Raw genomic sequence first — 21538 nt, 5'->3', positions numbered from 1 at the left:
GGAGGATGCGGAAAGGTCATTCAGGGAATGACCACCGCATATCCCGGAGCAATATGGCCTTAGTTGCTAATGCTCCTAAAAAAACCAAAAACAACAACAAGTCACTGTTGAAAAAAAGCCGTGAATTAGGGTTGAATTTGAAAGTGTCTGCAATTCTGCCCAGACACGATAGGAGGGAGTATATGATGGGAGCCTTGTCGATAAATTCGGCCGTGGAAAGATTGTGCAAGGTTCAAGGGGTAGAATTTTTTTCAGCCTGGTCTGTACTTGTTAACAGGAGAGACTGCTTCTACAGGGATGGGATACACTTAAATAGAAAGGGTGCAAGAATATTTGCTGATGCTATCGAGGCAGTGTTAGGTGGGTCGGAAAGCTGCTAGATTGGGGGAATACAAGGACTAATAGATTAACAGTAGCCACTGGCAGAGGTGAAAGTGATTCTTGCACTGCTTCTATTGGAATGAGCAGCAGCCTGGAAAACAAGATGCAAGTTACTTCAGAGACTGCTGAGAGCCATTGCGGTACAAGTAAACACATGGGTTGTGTTACGGTAGCTAAGAAAAAGAACAGGTGCATGTATACTTGCGTGTACACCAATCCTAGAAGTTTGGTAAATAAATTTGATGAATTTGAGGTATTGCTCAAAACATCAAAGGCAGATATTGTTGGGATATCAGAGACATGGTGTCACACAGATATAAGGAATGCAGAACTGGAATTTGGACGTACAATGTGTACAGAAAGGATAGGAAGGGAGGAGGAGGAGTTATGCTATTAGTTGAGAAACACATAAAATCCAAGGAAGTGAAGCCAGTCGACATTGCTGGACAGTGCACTGTCGAGTCAGTTTGGTGTGACATAAGCATTGGGAGATCAAAATTGAGAGTAGGAGTGTGCTATAGGCCTAAAGACTCTGATGAATATAATAAGGAACTGTACAGGGAAATAGAGTGGGCCAGTAAATCAAAGAGTCTTATAATGGGAGACAAACGTTGCTACACGTCCGTAGGAATAACCTTAAATTGCCCTACACGTGTCTCCCAGGTGGTGCTAAGTGAGCAACTGCGTTGGCTGCTGGACCTCAAGCTCTGCTTTTGGATATCCCAGCAATTAGAGGATACATTATATTAATACTTAGAACATGGAACATTATCCTAATCTAAATGGCTCCTTTCAGAACCAAACAACAACAAAGAACATAGGACACCCTCTGAATATTCTTCAACTTAATATTGAGGGTATAAGCTGATCAAAAAGTGACTACCTCTTAAAAGTGCTTAACGACTACCATGTAGATGTTGTGCTGCTACAAGAAACACACTGTGAAGATCAAAACCAACTTTACTCTAGATGTAAATTTCCAGGATACAGCCTTGTCGCGGCTACTTTCCATAAAAGCTATGGTACCACTACGCATATCCGAAATAAAATTGACCAAATAGAAATTTTGGACATAAGCATTAATGACATTTTCACTACCAGGGTTGGGGTGATGGGCCTGGAAATAATAAATATCTATAAACCACCATCTCGACCTTGGTGTAAACAAGCTATCCAGAATGTGCATCATCCATCAATTATTATGGGAGATTTCAACAGTAGGAGTACTCTTTGGGGCTATGCTGAGACTAATGCAGATGGCCTTGGTGTGATGGCCTGGTCTGAAGTCGAGGATGTTTTCTTAATGTATGATGCAAAAGAGAAAGGTTCCTTTCACTCAGGCAGATGGAACAAAGATACCAACCCAGACCTCTGTTTTGTCTCAAGAGATGAGTGCGGAAGACCTTTGCAGTGTAGCAGGAAAGTTTTGAATAATTTTCCTTGTAGTCAGCATAGACCAATTCTTGTAAAAATTTGCACCGAAGTTCCAATAGTAAGATCAAAGCCTGTACCTCGCTGGAACTTTGGAAAAGCTCACTGGGAAGCCTTCACTAATGAAGTGGATCACAATATTCAATGGATCCCATCAAAAACCGACAATTATAAGCGATTTGTTGGTTTAATATGCTCCATAGCAAAGAAACATATTCCCAGAGGATATAGGAAAGAATACATTCCTGGCTGGAACAGAAGATGTGATGAGCTATATGAAGAATACCAACTTAGCAATAGAACAGAAATTGCTGATGAACTATTGCAATGCTTAGACTCTGCTAGGAAAGAAAAATGGAACATAATGACAGCAGGTATGAATTTCCAACACTCAAGCAGAAAAGCATGGACACTTCTGAGGAAACTCGGAAGTAGTACTCCCAAATATATTAATAAGAGCTCAGAAGTATCCCCAGGAAAAGTAGCCAAGAGAATTGTCAACATTTCCAAGAGACCAACCGATACTAACAAAGTTGAAGTCAAAAAACTTAAGAAGGAATTAAGAACTAGACTATCCTTGTCTGAAACAACCTCCCAATTCTCAGGAGAATTCACAATTGCAGAGATTTCAACAGCTCTGAAGGAAATAAAACCAGGCAAAGCAGCTGGAGTGGACGGAATATATCCAGAGTTCCTGAAACATTGTGGTCCAAGAGCTCTGAATTGGCTAGTTAAATTTTTTAATGACATCTTGCAGAATGGTAGGTTCCCGTCTTTGTTTAAGAGAACTAAAATAGTTGCCATCCTAAAGCCTGGGAAAAGTGGATCTTGCCCTGAAGATTATCGCCCAATTGCACTTTTAAATATATGTTATAAATTAATTGAAAGAATGGTTTACAATAGAATTTCATCCACAACCTTCCAACACATACCAATTGAACAAGCCGGATTCCGACCAGGCCGAAGCTGCTGCGATCAGGTACTGGCACTTACCAGCCATATCGAGAACGGATTCCAAGATAAGAAGAAGACCATTGCAGTCTTTGTGGACTTGACATCAGCTTATGACACAGTATGGCGACAAGGAATGATTCTGAAATTTTTGAAGATTATTCCTTGTAAGCCCCTCGCGATCCTGCTTAACAATATGTTATGCAACAGAGTGTTTGAAGTACACTTAAATGGCAGAGTGAGCAAGCCCTATATATTAAATGATGGTTTACCACAAGGATCAGTTCTAGCTCCATTATTATTTAATATCTATACTGCAGATCTTCCAACAACTGCTTCTAGGAAATTCATGTACGCAGATGACATAGCCCTGACTCCCAGTCTACTGACTTCAATGCAGCCGAAATTGTACTTACAAAGGATCTTCATAACCTGAATAAATATTTTCACACATGGCGACTTAAACCTAATTTAAATAAAACCGAAGTTAGCTGTTTTCATCTGGATAATCATAGGGCTAACTATATGCCACAAGTGGAATATAAAGGTCAACGACTGAAACACAACCCTTTCCCAAAATATCTGGGAATTATAATGGACCGAACACTGACGTATAAACAACACCTTTGTAATATTGCAGCAAAGATAAAAACTAGGAATAACATCTTGCATAAACTCAGTGGAACAGGCTGGGGAGCAAACGCAAACGGTGCTACGAACATCAGCCCTTGCCCTAGTCTACTCAGTTGCAGAATATTGTTGCCCCGTATGGCTTAATAGTGCACACTCTGTAAAAGTTGATATCCAACTGAATGACACAATGAGGACAATATCAGGCACCATTAAATCGACACCTTTAAAATGGCTACCAGTGTTATCTAACATCTATCCCCCTCATATAAGAAGAGAAATAGCCTTGCTGAAAGAATGGCAGAAATGTCAAAGAAATCCTCACTTGCCCATACATCAGGATTGCAACCCCCAGAAGCCGGAGAGATTGAAGTCTAGGAACCCCTCATGGAAGCTAGGCGAGAAACTTATCAAGTCACATTTTAATGCTGACCAGACCTGGCGCGAAGACTGGACTACTTCAAATCCCGACCACCTGGGCTTAGTCAGTGATCCATGCAGAGCTGTTCCAGGTTTCAACTTACCAAGAAAGGAATGGACATCCCTGAACAGAATCCGAACAAATCACGGAAGATGAAAGTTTTGGTTGCATAAGTGGGGAAAAACTGAAAACCCATTCTGCGACTGTGACAACGTGCCCCAGACCATCCAGCATGTCATCTCGGAGTGCCCAAAGAGGAGATTTGAAGGCTCCATCCAAGATCTACATAGTGTTACTGATGATGCTATTAAGTGGCTGAATAAACTGGACATTACATTTTAATTCATCAAATGTTACTTATAATTTTTTTCTGTAAATATTGTTTTTAGGCTTATTGTAATTTATTTATTTATTTTTTGACATTGTTACAAATGTATCCTCATTTTTTGCCATACGAAATAATAATAATGGGGGATTTAATTTCCCAGATATTGACTAGAATTTGTGGGTTGGTCACTCACACACACACACTGGCAAGGGTTTTGGGGATTTATTGGATGATTGTTTTCTACATCAGCATGTTCGAGAGGCAATTAGATGGAGTAACACTCTTGGTCTGATTATCAGTAGTGATTGTTCATGCATTAAGAATCTGCAGATAAAGGAACCACTAGGTGGCAGTTATCACAGTGTGCTGAAGTGGGATTTACTCAAAGATGTAACTACAATCAGGAGTACAGGGAAGGGTTTTTGCTTTCGTAAAGGCGACTACAATGGTCTGAGACAGTATTTAAATTCTATAAGGTGGGACCAACTGATGATGTTACCAACAGCAAATTCAAAATGGGAAGCATTCAAAGAATTAATCTTGGAAGCTACTAGGCGTTACATACCAACTAAGAAATATTGTTCAAGGTTTAGGCCTAAATGGATGTCAGATGAACTAATGAGACATATGGATGAGAAGAAAAATGCATGGGATACATATAAATTAATGGGTGACATGGAAGCCTATGATAGATATAAGCTGATCTGTAACTAAGTCACAAAGGAGATTAGGCAGGCAAAGGCAGATTATGAGAAATCCTTGGCAAAGGATGCCAAGAAAAACAACAAAGAGTTCTTTACCTATGTAAACTCTAGAAGGAAAGGAATGGATCAAATTGGTCCACTGGATATTGACGGTTCAACAGTTGAGTATCCTGCTCAGGTGGCTAACAAACTAAACGAGTATTTTGCATCTACATTCACACATAAGGAGTTATTCAGGAAGGGGGATGCCAGAGGTGAAGTAAACTCTGGCAGTGAGCTAGATGATTTTGTAATAACTGAGAGTAAAGTGGAGGAGAAATTGTTGAGGATAAACATAAAAAAGACACCTGAGGTGGATAGGATCTATCCAGTTATATGAAAGGAAGTAAGCAAACCCTTAGCCATAATTATGGGAGCTTCTTTGGACTCAGGGGAGGTACCCATAGACTAGAGATGTGCAAATGTGACCCGAATTCACAAAGGAGGATCAAAGGCTGACACAAGTAAAAATAGACCTATGAGTTTAACTTCTGTTCCCGGAAAATTAATGGAGGCACTGGTTAAAGAAGCACTGCAAAGATCATCTAGACAGGACTTTAGTTATAGCTCGGACACAGCATAGTTTTGTTAAGGGAAAGTCTTGCCTGACCAATTTGACTGAATGCAGTCACAAAAGAACTGGATGCATGGAATAATTTTGATATTATACATTTGGATCTTAGAAAGGCTTTTGATACTGTTGCACATGGAAGACTGCTGCAAAAATTGGAGCAGTGTGGCATTGGAGGCAAATTGCTGCTATGGATAAAGGGGTGGTTGAGGGGAAGAAGACAGAGAGTGGTAATCAATGGACACTGCTCATCGTGGACTAATATTATTAGTGGAGCCCCTCAGGGTTCAGTGTTATTAGTGGAGTCCCTCAGGGTACAGTGTTGGGTCTATTTTTGTTTTCTGCATTTATAAATGATATTGATGATGGTATATCAAGCTTAATGTCCAAGTTTGCAGATGATGCAAAGGTTGGCAGGGTTTTTAAGGACACTACTGAGAGTATGCTGCTGCAACAGGATCTGGAAAGGTTGAGCAGATGGGCTGAGAGGTTGTAAATGAAGTTTAACATTGACAAAAATAAAGTACTACATATGGGAAACAGTAACCCCAGAGTAACGTATAAACTCTGTGGTACTACACTAACAGTGTTAGAGAATGAAAAGGACCTGGGGGTAATTGTGCAGGCAGATATGAAGTTTTCTGAACAGTGCAGATGGGCTGTAAGAGTAGCTCATGGTGTCTTGTCAATGATATACAGGAATTTTTCTAGCAGGGATAAGGAGGTGATTATCCTTCTGTATAAGGCAATGGTCAGGTCATACCCCTCAATGAGATCACCTTGCAAGTGATCTGATTGAGGAGTAAGATTGAGGCCACACCTTTAGTACTGTTTACAGGTCTGGAGGCCTCATTTCAAGAAGGATGTAGAGCTGCTTGAACGAGTAAAGAGAAGGGCAACAAGATTAGTGAATGGAACAAAGGGTTGCTCTTAAGAAGAAAGGCTTAAGTTTTGCAAATTACAGTGTCTCGAGACTAGGCACCGGCAATGTGATCTGATAGAGGTATAAAGCCTTGAATAGTTTGAGCGTGCTCAATGCTGATGGGATTCTTCCTCTTGCTCAGAATAATCACCTGAGAGGGCATAAATTCAAATTGAGGAAAGACAGATGTAGGATAATTGTGCGGAAATTTGACTTTAGCCAGCGGGTGGTTGGTTGGTTGGTTGGTTGGTGGAACAGACTTCCATCCCTTGTGTAAGTTAGCCTAAATAAATTTAAGGCTCAACTGGAAGGTATTTCGAACGAACAGAGGGATGAAATGGGAGTGGGTTTTTTTTGGCTGGTGCTGCATAAGCTTGCTTTCTTGCATCACATGCCTCTACTAATGTTAGCACCAAACAGAAGCATTAACCAATCTTTTGTTGCCTTTAAGCCAGAAATGGAAATATATAAATGTGATCAGGCATTTTTTCCCAATATAAACCTGTTTCATCGAGGTTGAATATCTGTTTGGGTATGTGATCCACCTCTCATGGTGCTTTCTGTTAATATGGTTGCCACACGTTATTTTAAATTCGCATAATTTAAACATGCATAAAGAACTCACTATATATAGCATTTTTCCAACAAATCTTTGGTGTTTTGTCTTATTAGTTGTTTGATTCCATAAGATCAATATCTGAAACTGACACCTATTATTTTTAAGGGAACCTTAAAGCCACACTTGAAAATATATATAGCAATGATAAGGATGGATAAATAACAGATATATTTCCCTCCATCCTTGCAAACATGCAATGATGGAGGGAAATATCTCAGTTACATATCTATTAAATATAAAGACAAAAATGACTCTTTTCAGATCAGAAACACTGAAAGAAAATTTGGAATAAGACTCCCACAAAAAGAATTACAGGAGAAAACAGACACATTCAGAGGAGAAAAGAGGTCAACAAACCTGCCATCTTCAATCATGGAAAGAGGTTAGGTGAATTGTTCTAATCAGCCAGCGAAAAAATTCTTTTACAGCTAGGGCTGGAAGTGAGGTCCCTCAGGGATAGGTCTTGCAATGACATTGATGAAAGGACACATGGCATGATGTCAAAATTTGTAGATGATAATGAAGGTTGAGAGATTGGTTAATAGCCAATATCAAGTAGCACCATTTGAGGATGAATTAGGTAGGCTTAGTTACTGGTCACTAAGTTTAGCATCTACCTGCAACTAATTAGTTACTGATAGGTCTACATTTTAATATTGCAAAATGTGAGATTTTAATACTTGGGAAATAACCTATACAATGGGAAGAGTTGAGTTGAGTTAAAAATGGTAGAGTGGACATGTCAAATGGACAGTTTCACGAACGAGCTGTGGGCCCCTGAAATATTTGTTGTGTAGCCCTCAAGTGTTGTCAGCTTTTACAGCTTAACAGTGTTACACCTATATGAAAATAATGATAAATGATGATATTTAGAGGCAATACACTAATATAAAATTAAAATAAAATTCATAAATTATACAGAGCTTCAGAAGGTACTGTTAGTAGTGAGATAGTGTTTTTGTGCAGGAGAAAATGCACGAAAATATTTCTTTTGCTAATGCCACATTGGTGTGTTGCATGCACACCAGTGTAGCCTGTAAATCTCCTAGAATTGTTGCAGCCCATGAACACGTCTGAGTTTGCCACTCAGAATTGTTAGGAATTTTGGGTCCTTCCCTGGTTTTGGGAATGCAAGGATGATTGCCCTACACCGGGAAACCAATCTTCCAAATAAATCTGGTTATAGAGGTATAGCAACAGCTCTAGAGAATGATATTCAGTTATGATATGATACCTCAAAGGTAGCATTTGCTACCTTTGAGGTAGTAAGTGCAGTGGTTAATTCCACTTGTGTGAAAGGCAGGTCATAAGGCTCAGCTCATAAGGTCATAAGGCTCAGGCAGAGTATGATGTTTCTGCAGATATTGTTGAAAAAAAACTTCTCCTAGAGTATTGGGAGACAAATGGGTGTACAGTAACCTGTACACCCATTATACTCTAATATGGATGGGGGAAGTGACTAAGGCTCCCCAACTTACGTAAGGGTTCCGTTCTGGAAATCTGTCCATAAGTCCAAATTTTACGTAATTCAGAAACCATCCAAAATCTGTATATAAATGTAAACATAAGTCTGTGATTTAAAAAAAAAAAAAAAAAATCACTTTATTTATGTCTTACAGCATTTGTATATTACAATTACATACTCATAATATATGCATGAGAATATTATTTAAAAAACAAGACTTTCAAAGTGTATATACAACTTATTTCCAGTGTGGAGAAAGGAGGGAGGAATATATATGACATATTAGTTGAAGGAGGATAAGGTTGAAGAGAGAGCTATCACATCATCAATGTCAGCATTCCAGTTCTAAAACAGCTGAAGAAGTGGAAGGCCAGTAGAGTATGGTTCTGAAGTTGGAATCAGAGAATCTGCAAGTTGAGGAGGTTGCTCAATCTTTCTCAAGGATTTATCCAGGGAGGTTTGAATGAATGTCTTCTTTTCCTCTTCATAGATAATTTTGTACCAGGAGAGCTCATTTTGAATTGCCCTGCTAACCTTGAGAAACCTTAAGAAGTCAGATTCTTGCTTCTCCAATGCTAACCAGCAGTAATCAATGAAAATGCTTCAGCCATTTATTTTTTGGTAAAACATTTGGATTCCTCCACCTCTGCAACCTTCTATGCATCCAACTCTAAATCTTCATTTGTGAGTTTATGAGAGTCCAGGTGTTTTCCAACATCTTCATCATTGACTTCAAGTTTGAGACACTGAGCAAACTCAACAATTCTGTTGGTGGCTTCTTCTATTGCATTCTCTTTGAAACCATTAGAACTTTTCACGAATTGGGGGGCACAATTTTTTCTGCACGACATTAAAATTTGTTGCCTTCACCTCCTCCCACACTTTTGCAATGTTCTTAATTGTATCATAAATGGTGTAATTTTTCTGAAATTCTTTCAGTGTAATTCCTTATCCATAGCAGTAATTGACTGGGCAAAGATGTTGCACAAATCATATGCCTTAATGGATGCTATTACCTCCTGGTCCATTGGCTGCAGCAGCAAAGGTTGCATTTGTTGGCATGTAGACAACTTGAGTGTTCAGATGAAAATCATTCAGATGTGGAGAATGACCAGGAGCATTATCAAGAACCGACAATATTTTGAAAACCAAATTTTTCACCAGGCAGTATTCTTTTTAACTGAGGAACCAAATTCGCTCTGAAATATTCTTCAAATACAGAGAGTGTAACCCGAGCCTTGGCATTAGATTTCAAGATTACAGGACGGGAGGCTTTGTTGATACCTTTCAATGCACAAGGATTTTGTGCACAACATACAAGCAGAGGTTTGAGTTTGCAATCCCCTGCTGCACTGCCCCCAACCAAGAGCGTTATTTGATCCTTTGTCACTTTAAAACCAGAAATTGTCTATTATGCCCTTGAAATATAAGTGCGCTCGTTTTTTTTTTTTTTTTTTAAGAATAATCCAGTTTCGTCTAAGTTAAAAACTTGTTCTGGCATATATTCACCCTCATTTATTATATCATTGAAAACGCCCGGAAACATTTCTGCTGTTACAGTATTTGCACTAGCTGCTTCGTCATAAATTTTTACACTAAGCAAGTTGGCACTTTTTTAAAACAACTAAACCTACAAAAGTCTCCTCACTTCCACCACTTTTCTCTTTCAAGTCCATAAATATTTGTAGCCTTTGCCCGAATTGTTAGACTTAGGAGAATTTTTTTTGTACTTTATCAACAATCCACAAGTTTAATAGTTTTTCCAATTCATATATAGATCCAGTGCATTTTTTTGTTAAGGTAGTAGACTTTAAAGGAACAGACATTTGAAGTTTCTTTTACTCCTTCATTATCTTTCACTATTGTATTCACAGTGGATATTGCCATCCTTAAATCATGTGAAATGGTTGTTATTGTTTTCCAACTTTCATACATTTTCACAATTTCTAATTTGTGCTATAATGTAATTGTACAGTTTTTTCAAAACACCAACACTGCAGTTTACTCAGTTCATTAGATGTAAAAATTAGATGAAAGAAGAAACAAGAAAGAAAGAAGATTAACAAGAAGCTCCCTTTCCAGCTACATATAAGGTTTTTTTTTTTTTTTATGTAAAGTCATATTTTCCTAACTCAAGTCATCTATAAGTCAGGGAGCACCTGTATTTACCCTTCATTTTCTGAATTTTATCCCAGAATCATCTGGGATAAAGTTCAGAAAATGAATAAAATCCTAGTCATCTGATTAACTGAGGATGTAAACTTGACTCAGCATGCCTTTCGCTCTGACAATGTATAAATCATGCTTTAGCACATTTAAAGGCTATAAGATTTTCTAAGGAGTAAAATCAGAATTTTCCCTATGCCTGATGTTGTGTCTTCCTTGCTTCTTTACGATCCTGATTCCACCATGGCTTTTGAGAGTGTGGAAGTCAGGAGGATCTTTTTAGAATTGCAATTGCCATTGCATAAATAATACAATCTATGACATACTTCACTGAATCATCAACTGAATCCTGCTGAATTTCAACAGGATCAGATTCAGCAAGCTGTATGAATGTATTCCAATCTGTTTGATCAAACTTCACCATGGGATTCTAGATGAATTACAGGAAGTGGTCACTTCCATAAGGATTCTGTTCCACCTCCCAGGAAAGCACAGGGAATTGAAAATGGAAGCAGATGGAGAGATCGATGGCAGAGAACATACAGGTAGGCATGTGGAAATAGGTGTTCTTCCCGCGTTTAATAAGGTAAGGTCACTGTTGTTGAACATACGTTCAACAACAGTGACCTTACCCTATTAAACGATCTTGTTCATTAGTTTCTGCAAATAAGATTGTCAAATCTGCCTGGGTGATGTACGTTCCAGGAGGCAAATATACCAAACAAAGTGGAGCAGGAACCCCACTGCTAGAGGAACTGCTACTGTTATTGTTCAGTTGAACAAATGAAAGGAGCATGATTACCCACAAGAATTGCGACTCCTCCATCCCCATTCCATTCCTGTCTTTATGGAATGGTAGTAAAGGTCCACAGGATGGGATTGTCTTTTTTCTTTAGTACATTTCCTGCAAACAAAAGCAGACTGGTTCGTGTTTATGCAGGCAACCTCCATATTTCATCAGGATCCACAACAATTCCATTGTAAGAATTTAGCCATTACTACTTGGATTTTTTGGAACCAATAGCTGGCAGCTTCTAAATTGATGCGGGTTTTGGTTTATCTGCTTTGGTTTAAATTACTTTTAGGAAATAGAGGGCACTCGGTATCCATATATTCCTCGGATACAGATCCAAGATAAAATCATCTACAATTTCCTTTTCTTTGTTTACCTCCATTGTATCCTGCATCCCACTAATGACAGTCTGGATCTTAGTGGGGGAAGGTTGTTCTTTAGATGCTACCATTTCTGCTGGAATTGAGATGGGTGTAATTGTTGACTTTTCTTCACGTTCCTTCACTAACAAGTAGCAGGGATGTGGAGTTAAATATTCTCATGGGGAACTGAATCCATTTGAGTTGACGTAAAGCACTCATGCAAAATCACATGAGAGTAAAATTTCCCACCGTTTACTGGCATGACCTGGCATCTTTGCCTCCATATATGGGATATTTTGCTCTGTCTTCATTTTCTTCATTTGTTTCTCATATTTCCACCAGTGGCATGCCCTTGAATAAGTAAGATATCCAACTCTACAATTTAAGCAGTCAGTTTTAGAGCAAAGCATTTATTAGTGTCATGTTCCTTTTTTCCACACTAGGAACAAACAGGAGAGCCACAACATGCCATATGAGAGCGGCCATATTTTTGGCATCTAAAACATCGTATTGGATTTGGAATGTAGCCTTACGGAACAGCTCAAATATCCTGGCTTAAGGGAGGTAGACAATTTAGGCATGTTAAAGGATAAGAACTCTAGTTGGAACTAGCCTGAATCTAATCTAACTAACCTCCTTACACATGAATATTCTCCTTGGTCTCTCAGTTCGGTGCATATCTCCTCTTCAGATATTTCAAGATCACACTTGGAAACTATGCCACACAATGTATTGAGTGTTCCGTGCAGTGTTACTTTAGTTAGAATACCTCCAAGAGATATTGCTTGGAGGAGCAATTCTGAATGTTCACACTGACAATGTTTCCACTAAAAGGTCATCAAAACTAAGTCATTTTGCCAACTTTGGTTACCCTGCCAGCTCCTTGAGACCCTTCTGAATGAAGGCGACATTTTACCAATTTCTTTTTCTCTGATATACTGCACAATAAGAAAACCTGGCACAGGAGGCAATGTAGCTTCTGTTTGGTGTTTCTTTTTGTTAGAAACATCTATTTTAATTTAATTTATTTTTTTTCAGGTAGACTTGATAGAGGCCCCAGAAGATTTAGAAAGATTATAATTACTCGTAGGAGTAGAATAATAAAATTTGGTATCTTTAAGGCTCTCCACTTACCATGGAACCCAATGAGGGGACCCCACTCACAAACTAGCAGGGAGTGCATACGCAAGTGGGACATCAGTTACCCAGATACTGTACTATACTCATACATCCAACAAACCTTAACCGTCTTAGAACCAAAGGGAAGGAGATCCTCAACGGCCAACACAGGACTTCCTGTCTTGGCTGAAGCAGGGAAAAAAGTAGTGTATTAAAGTTGGGCTAATCAACCACCAAGCTACCCCTTTCCAATAACAGGTGTCCATGGGTCACAGCGTATGGCAAACATGCTAGAGTCTAGTAATGGCTATCTAGAATCAATAACTTGAACAGAGAGATGTAGGCAGAACTCTCGACAGAAGCATCTGCAGTCCAGCTTCTCTACTAGGGATTTCATTGGTCTGCTTCATGTTGTCTGTCAATTATTGTGTCTCAATCTGCCTCCTCCCAGTCTAGGCGTTATCCTATGCCATTAGTGAAGGTGTTCAAGGGAAGGTGTGGGCATTGGATCTCAGTGACACTTATCTGTAGATCCAACAACATCACTGGGAGGTTTCCTCACCATGCACTGGTGCCCACATCAAAAGGATTGCCTGTGAACACATCCAGGTTTCCCAAATCAGAGGCACCTAAAAATACATAAAGGGGAATCAGTTTGAGAACCACCAATGCACTGCTTTCTGAATCACTGCTTCCATGATATTCCCTACCACTGATAGGACAAACTGATAGGTCTAACTGCAGTGGTAGGGAACTTTATGGAATGACTATATCAGGACTCCTCCAATCAAAGGAAATCACAGAGCCTAATGAAGAAACCCTCAAAACATTTCCTTACAGATACATCAAATTATTAAGGTCACTCACTTCCTTTAAAATAACTAAGAAATTTTTCATCTTTTGCACAGTTTACAGTAATTGTGAAATGCCATTAACCCAATTCCACATTTGATCTTAAAAAAAAAAAAAAAAAAAAAAGTACTTACCGAAATTCGCTTTTGGAAAGCTTCACTGGGTACAACAGGAATATGGCCACCAGCTTTACCAAATCTCCTTTCTAATGATTCCTGAACACTTTCTACAAAAATAATCCATAATTATAAAACGTATTTGCAGCTGTCCTATAAAACCTGAATTCATAAATACCCCAATGATATTTAACAAGTATATTAAATACCAGAAGGACAGTCAAATTATTACTGGCTGCACACTGTGTACAAGATTTCTTTACTAAAAATTCTATAGCTCACAGCATTCAAAGGTATAAAATATGCAAATTATAGACCGATGGGCCAAAACATTATGACCACCTCCACATGCAGCCAAAACAGCTTGTACCCGATGAGGCACAGATGCTACAAGATTTCTAAATCTGTCTTGTGGTATCTGGTACCAACACGTAACCAGCAGATCCTTTAACTCCAGTAAGGTCCATGGCTGAGACACCAAAGATCGGAGTTGTTGTTCCAACACAAACCACAGATGCTCAATGGGATTGATGTCTGGGGAATTTGGAGGCCAGAGCAATACATGGAAGTCTTCCTCATGTTCTGTGAAATAGTCTAGAACAATCCAGAGAATCCCAGCAAAACATTGCCCAAAGCATGGCACTGCCACCACCACCAGCTTGTTTTCGTCCTGCGATGCATCCAGGCGGCATCATTTCCCCAGGTAAACACCGCCCACATGGTGCAACAGGAAACATGATTCATCGGACCAGATGACCTTCTTCCAGTCACTCAAGGGCCAGTTTTGATGCTCGCGTGCCCATCGTAGGCACTGTCGCTGGTGAACCATGGTTAGCATGGGCACTCAGAGCGGCCTGCAACTACGTAGTCCCATTTTCAGCAGGGTTCGTGTGCTATGTGTGACACATTACTCCCATCACCAGTATTATAATTACCAGTGATTTGAACCACAGTCGCCCTTCTGTTTCCACGTACCATCTGGGAGAGCCTTCACCCACCTCGAGCATCGATGAGCTGTGGTCGTCCAACGCCTCACCAGCAGTTCATGGGTTCCTCCTCCTCGGACCACTTTCAGTAGGTACTAACCCTGTGAGCACCCCATCAGCCGTGCCATTTTGGATATGCTCTGACCCAGTCATCTGGCCATTACAATTTGATCTTTGTCAAATGCTTAAGTCCACTGCATTTCCCATCTGAAGAATAAGAGTAACACTGATGAACGGAGCTCAGTATTACCAGGTGTTTTTTATACAGTGTCCCAACCTATGCACGCGCCGTAGTTCACCTGCAGTTGCTTCGATTTGTATAACAACTAACTGGTCATAATGTTTTGGCTCATTGATGTATAAGAGCATTAAATTATAGCAGTACACAAAAACATTAAAATACTAAAATTGCTATAACTTTCAAGAGAATAATGATACTTGCTATAAAGTGAGAATTTCCCATAAAAGTAACCAAGTATAAATACAGCATGAAAAACTATGAATGATGATATATCTCTGCAGTAGGTATCAGTTACATGACAATTCAGCTATACACTGATGTCAGTTAGCAATGTGGAATTATCTTTTCTTTATAAGGGAAATTCCTACAACCTTATAATTCACTTTTGAGAGTCTTTCAGTTATAATATAAGGGTATCATAAGGATTTCAGTTATTATATAATCAATGGACAATGCTCTTTGTGGACTAATGTTATTAGCAGAGTCCCCCAGGGGTCAGGGTTTGGTCCATTGTTGTTTTCTGTATTTATTAATGATATTGATGATGATTAATGTCCAAGTTTGCACACAATACAAAGGTCAGCAGGATTGTTAATGACACTAATGATAGTACGCTGCTGCAACAGGATCTGGAAAGGTTGAGCAGATGGGCTGAGAGGTGGCAACTGAAATTTATCATTGACAAATGTAAAGTACTGCATATGGGAAGCAGTAACCCCAGAGAGTATCAACTGTGTGGTACTACACTGACAGCTGTAGAGAATGAAAAGGATCTGGGGGTGATTGGCAAGGCAGATATGAAGTTTTCTGAGCAGTGCAGATGGTTTTCATGGAGAGTAGCTCGTGGTGTCTTGTCAATGATATAAAGGAATTTTTCTAGGAAGGATAAAGAGTGATTATCCTTCTGTATAAGGCAATGGTCAGGTCATACCCCTCAATCAGATCACCTTGCAGGTGATCTGATTGAGGAGTATAAAGCCTTGAATGGATTGAGCTGGCTCAATGCTGACGGGATTCTTTCTCTTGCTCAGATTACAAACCTGAGGGGGCATAAATTTGAACTAAGAAAAGACAGTTGTAGAACAGATGTGCGGAAGTTTGCCTTTAGCCAGTGGGTAGTTGATTGCTGGAAAAACTTCCATCTGTCGTGGAAGTTGATAGCTTAAATAAATTCAAGGCAGAACTAGACAAATATTTGGAACGAATGGATCAATGAAATGGGAAGGGGTTTTTTTTTTGGCTGATGCTGTATAAGCTTGCTTGCTTTCTTGCATCATGTGCCTTTACTAATGGAAATGCTAATATTTTGCTTTTAATCTCAATTTTTTATGGGGGGGGGGATCACATCCCGATGTCTATGGAGGTGGCATATGGTGTATTTCTCTCTCTGTCTTAGTTAAAATTTTAGTTAAAATCACAGTTTTAACTAAAATGGTTTTACCCCACATGTACAAGGAAATGAATTGTCAAGGTGTTGTGACAACACTATACAGATAAATGGCAAACCAGCAGCAGCATTAACAAGCAATACTGACTGATGACTTTCATCAAACAATGCATACTACTACTTTTGCTTACTGGATGTGAAAATCATGCTTGGTCTCTAGTATCCCCCCCCCCAAACTCATTTATCATGCAGTATGGATAATGTCTTTCGGGATTTTTCCAGGCACCATGGTGATATGATATGCAAAATTTCTTATATTTTGAGGGTATAGCTGTAAAATTCTTTTTGCAGGCTGGCTGGCTGACTGACAATCCACTAGACTGAAGTTGATAACTCTGCAGGATGGTTGCAGAATAGATGTGCAAAAGTTTGCCTTTAGCCAGCAGCTGGTTGTTTGCTGGAACAAATTTCCATCTGTTGTTGTGGAAGTTGATAGCTTATTTAAATATATACATTAAAGGGAAACTAGACAAACTATTGAAGGGGAATGGATAGGTGAAATGGGAAGTGTTTTTTTTTCTGATGCTGCATAAGCTTGCTTTCTTGCTTCATTCACTACTACTAATATGAATGCAAATGTCCATTCCCACCTACAATCTGCCAATCCCCATTTTTCTGACACAATCACATAATGATCTGAGAAGTGAAAATGATAAATGAAAGGCACTGCATCTGGCTAACAGTAATCCGAGAACAAAGTGGTGGAGAACAAAAGATACCTAGGTATAATTGTACACCTAGAACAACAGTGCAGAGAAGTTACTGGCATAGCTCTTAGTATTCTGTCAATTAAAAAAAAAAGTGCAGAAAACCCTATGTTAATATTAATGGTGACAAATGAAGCAAAGAAGCAACTTTATATAGCATCAGCCAAAAAAAAAAAAAAAAATCCCTGTTCTGTACATTCTCCTCAACAATTTATCTATTCCTTTCTGAAATTTATTCAAACTACTACAAGGCATAAATACAAGGCACTACATCTCGCAGTAAATCCAGAATAATATAACCTACTGCAACTACACCAAATGGAAATTTGTTCCATTAACTGCAGACTGGAAGAAAATTTTCATATATCTATCCAAATAATTTTATTTTATTTTTTTTTTCTAATTTAAATGTATATCCATACGTGTGTGTTGTCTGAAAATTTTCACATATCTATCCTGAAATATATATATATATTTTTTTTCTAATTTAAATATATGTCCATATGTGTGTGTGTGTTGTCTGAGAAACAATAAGGATGCTACTCAATCCATTTAAAGCCTCAAATACTTAAAATCTCCCCGGGGGGGTGCCTAGTTTCCAAGAGATGCAATTTGCAGAAATGAAGACTCTTGGTAAGAATACTCTTATGTGGCTCTGACTAATCATTTTGCTGAATCCATTCTAAAAATTCCACATCCTTATTAAAATGAAGCTACCAAGCCTATGCATAGTACTCAAGATACAGTATAACCACTGCCTTAAACAAGTGCAAAGTGTGTTAGTTGTCGGATTTCCCCCCCCTCTCCGCATTGTGTACTCTGTTTGTATAGCACAGAACTCTGTGAAGGCCAGAGATTTAAAAAGTGTGTGGGGAGTGGACAGATGTTTAGTGTTGTGTACCATTGTTTATTGCCTTATAAAATGGGATAATCACCACTTTGTCCCTGCTGACAAAGTTCATGTATATTACGTACAGAACCCAATAAGCTGTCCAAGCAGCCTGTCAGCAGTGCTCAGAGAACTACATTATGGATTGTACAATTACCTCATCTCTTTTTCAGTCTTCATCACCTTGACCATTACCACTCAAATGGTACATTACTCTTCAATTATTGCTGTCCATGTGCAGTAATTTGCATTTATCCATGTTTAACCTCAATTACCACTTCTCAGGTCATATGCCTAATTTTGCCATATCTTATTGCAGTATCACACTTTGGTTCATATCATTAACCACCCTGCCAACTACTATCATCTACAAACTTATACATTAAGCCTGATGTGCCTTCATCAATATTATTAATAAATACCAAAACCAGTAAATGGACTAGCACTAAATTCTGAGAGACACCACTAATGACATTAGTCCAGGCAAAGCAGTCCATTAATAACCACCCTCTGTTTTCTGCCATTTCTTTATCCATAGCAGTAACTTACCATAATGCCACATTGTTCCATTTGTACAGCAGTCTTTCACATGGAACATGTCAAAAGATAGTCATAGTAGTAAATTTGATTAGTCAGACAAAATCTCCCCTAAAAAAAAATCATTGCTGTAATTAACCTTTAAGTGCATTCTTGTCAAGATGATCTTCATTATTTTCCCTGGAACAGAAGTCAAGCTTAGAAGTCTATAATTACTCACTTTGCCCTTTGATGCCTTAGAATAGGAGAGACATCTGCACATCTCCAGTATGTGAGAACCTTGCCTAGATCCAAATATTCTCTCATAATTATGATGACAGGTGTGCTTACCTCTTTTGCTGCTTCTTTTAAAATAATTAGATTCCATCAGTCCTAGGTATCTTATTCACTTTTAGCTTCTTTTCTACCTTCTTCTTAGTTATCACAAAATCATCTACATGCAGTTATTAACTTGATAGCCTTCTGGTATCCCCATTCCTAAAAACTTCTTCATGCATGAATGTAAAAGCAAAATATTTATTCAATTTGTGTGAAACCTAGACTGGATTGCCAGCAGTTAAAACGTTTATTATCTAGTTGACCAAAGTGCTTCATTCCGTTACTTCTAGTGCTAATGTTTGAGTGCTAATGTACTTTTAACTATATATATATAACGACTTAGAGTACAAACGTAACAAATAATTAATACATACTTGATACGGAAGTTATATAAAGGGAACTCGTAGATAACACTCGATACCGAAAAATAAATATAGCGTTATAACTGTGTTAAGATACAAGTTTAAGGTTTTCATTTTGTTCTGAAATTGTAATTTTATTGACATTTAAATCGAAATCATGACTCTGACCAGAGCAGCAAAGCAAAAGGCTCAAGCTAATAGGAGTGCTGTGACTCAGGGGAGAACTGAGGGGGGCAGTTGCCCTCTGAATCACAGCCTTTTAAAATGCACTGTTTGCTTGATGTTTGCAGAGCAATCGGGTACGGGACATGATACTGCCATGGGGGATGTCTTTGTGTGTGCACGATGCAAGGAGTGCAAGGAAATTAGGCGACAACTCGGCGTTGTTATGGGCCTATATGAGACCTTGAAGGACAGGGTGGATGCCCTCGAAGGAAATAAATTGAGGGGCCCATCAAGCTCTCAGCTGCCCACATCAACGACAGAGCTTGCACTTGGTCATCTTGCAACACAGAGGCAGCCCTCAAGGCAGAATGAGCTGGTCCCACAGGAACTAGTAGTTGTTGGTGACTCTATTGTCAGGGAAACGGGGAACATACTTTGTAAAAAGGATAGGTGGAACAGGACCAGGGTATGTCTGCCAGGGGCAAAGGTTGATGATGCTGTAGAGCAGATATCATCTTTTAAGGGCACAAAAGGTGATATAGTTGTACACGTTGGCACTAATGATATTAAGAGTAGGAGACCAGCGGAATTACTTAACAAGTACAGGTCACTGTTGAAAAAAAGCCGTAAAGTAGGGTTGAATTTGAAAGTGTCTGCGATTCTGCCCAGACACGATAGGAGGGAGTATATGATGAGAGCCTTGTCGATCAATTCGGCCCTGGAAAGATTGTGCAAGGCTCAAGGGGTAGAATTTTTTTCAGCCTGGAATGTACTTGTTAACAGGAGAGATTGCTTCTACAGGGATGGGATACACTTAAATAGAAAGGGTGCAAGAATATTTGCTGATGCTATCGAGGCAGTGTTAGGTGGGTCGGAAAACTGCTAGCTTGGGGGGAGACAAAGACTAATGGATTAACAGTAGCCACTGGCAGAGGTGAAAGAGATTCTTGTACTGCTTCTATTGGAATGAGCAGAAGCCTGAAAAACAAGATGCAGGATATTTCAGAGACTGCTGGAAGTCATTGCGGTACAAGTAAACACATGGGTTGTGTTAGGGTAGCTAAGAATAGAAACAGGTGCATGTATACTTGCGTGTACACCAATGCTAGGAGTTTAGTAAATAAATTTGATGAATTTGAGGTATTGCTCAAAACATCAAAGGCAGATATTGTTGGGATATCAGAGACGTGGTGTCACACAGATATAAGGAATGCAGAACTGGAATTTGGGGAGTACAATGTGCATAGAAAGGATAGACAGGACAGGAGGGGAGGAGGGGTTATGCTATTAGTTAAAAAACACATAAAATCCAAGGAAGTGAAGCCAGTCGACATTGATGGACAGGGCAGTGTCGAGTCAGTTTGGTGTGACATAAGCATAGGTAAATCAAAATTGAGAGTAGGAGCGTGCTATAGGCCTAATGACTCTGATGAGTATAATAAGATACTGTACAGGGAAATAGAATGGGCCAGTAAATCAGAGAGTCTTATAATGGGGGATTTTAATTTCCCAGATATTGACTGGAATTTGTGGGTTGGTCACTCACACACTAGCAAGGCTTTTGTGGATTTATTGGATGATTGTTTTCTACACCAGCATGTTCGGGAGGCAACTAGAGGGAGTAATACTCTTGATCTGATTATCAGTAGTGATTCTTCATGCATTAGGAATCTGCAGATAAAGGAACCACTGGGTGGCAGTGATCACAGTGTGCTGAAGTGGGATTTACTCAAGGAGGTAACTACCATCAGAGGTAAAGGGAAGGGTTTTTGCTTTCGTAAAGGCGACTATGATGGTCTGAGACAGTATTTAAATTCTATACAGTGGGACCAACTGATGATGTTACCAACAGCAAATTCCAAATGGGAAGCATTCAAGGAACTAATCGTGGAAGCTACCAGGCTTTACATACCAACCAAGAAATATTGTTCAAGGTTCAGGCCTAAATGGTTGTCAGATGAACTAATGAGACATATGGCAGAGAAGAAAAATGCATGGGATACATACAAATTAATG

At 39.1% G+C, this 21538-nt stretch overlaps 1 protein-coding gene across 3 annotated transcripts in view; it reads right to left on the bottom strand.

The window, feature by feature from the left end:
* The window catches only part of LOC150088191 (glutamate dehydrogenase, mitochondrial-like), a 246195-nt gene that overhangs the window by 36204 nt on the left and 188453 nt on the right, over positions 1–21538 (bottom strand). For all 3 annotated transcript variants that reach the window (XM_090369374.1, XM_090369372.1, XM_090369371.1), the window contains one exon: positions 13889–13980. In XM_090369374.1, the coding sequence (XP_090225500.1) occupies positions 13889–13980 (92 nt within the window). The remainder of the gene's footprint in view (positions 1–13888; positions 13981–21538) is intronic.

This window comes from Mastigoproctus giganteus, chromosome 3, assembly GCF_048544385.1.
Source record: "Mastigoproctus giganteus isolate SK-2022 chromosome 3, ASM4854438v1, whole genome shotgun sequence".
NCBI classification, from domain to species: domain Eukaryota; kingdom Metazoa; phylum Arthropoda; class Arachnida; order Uropygi; family Thelyphonidae; genus Mastigoproctus; species Mastigoproctus giganteus.
Note: the sequence above shows the minus strand (reverse complement) of the source record. Positions and strands in the feature narration are given on the sequence as shown.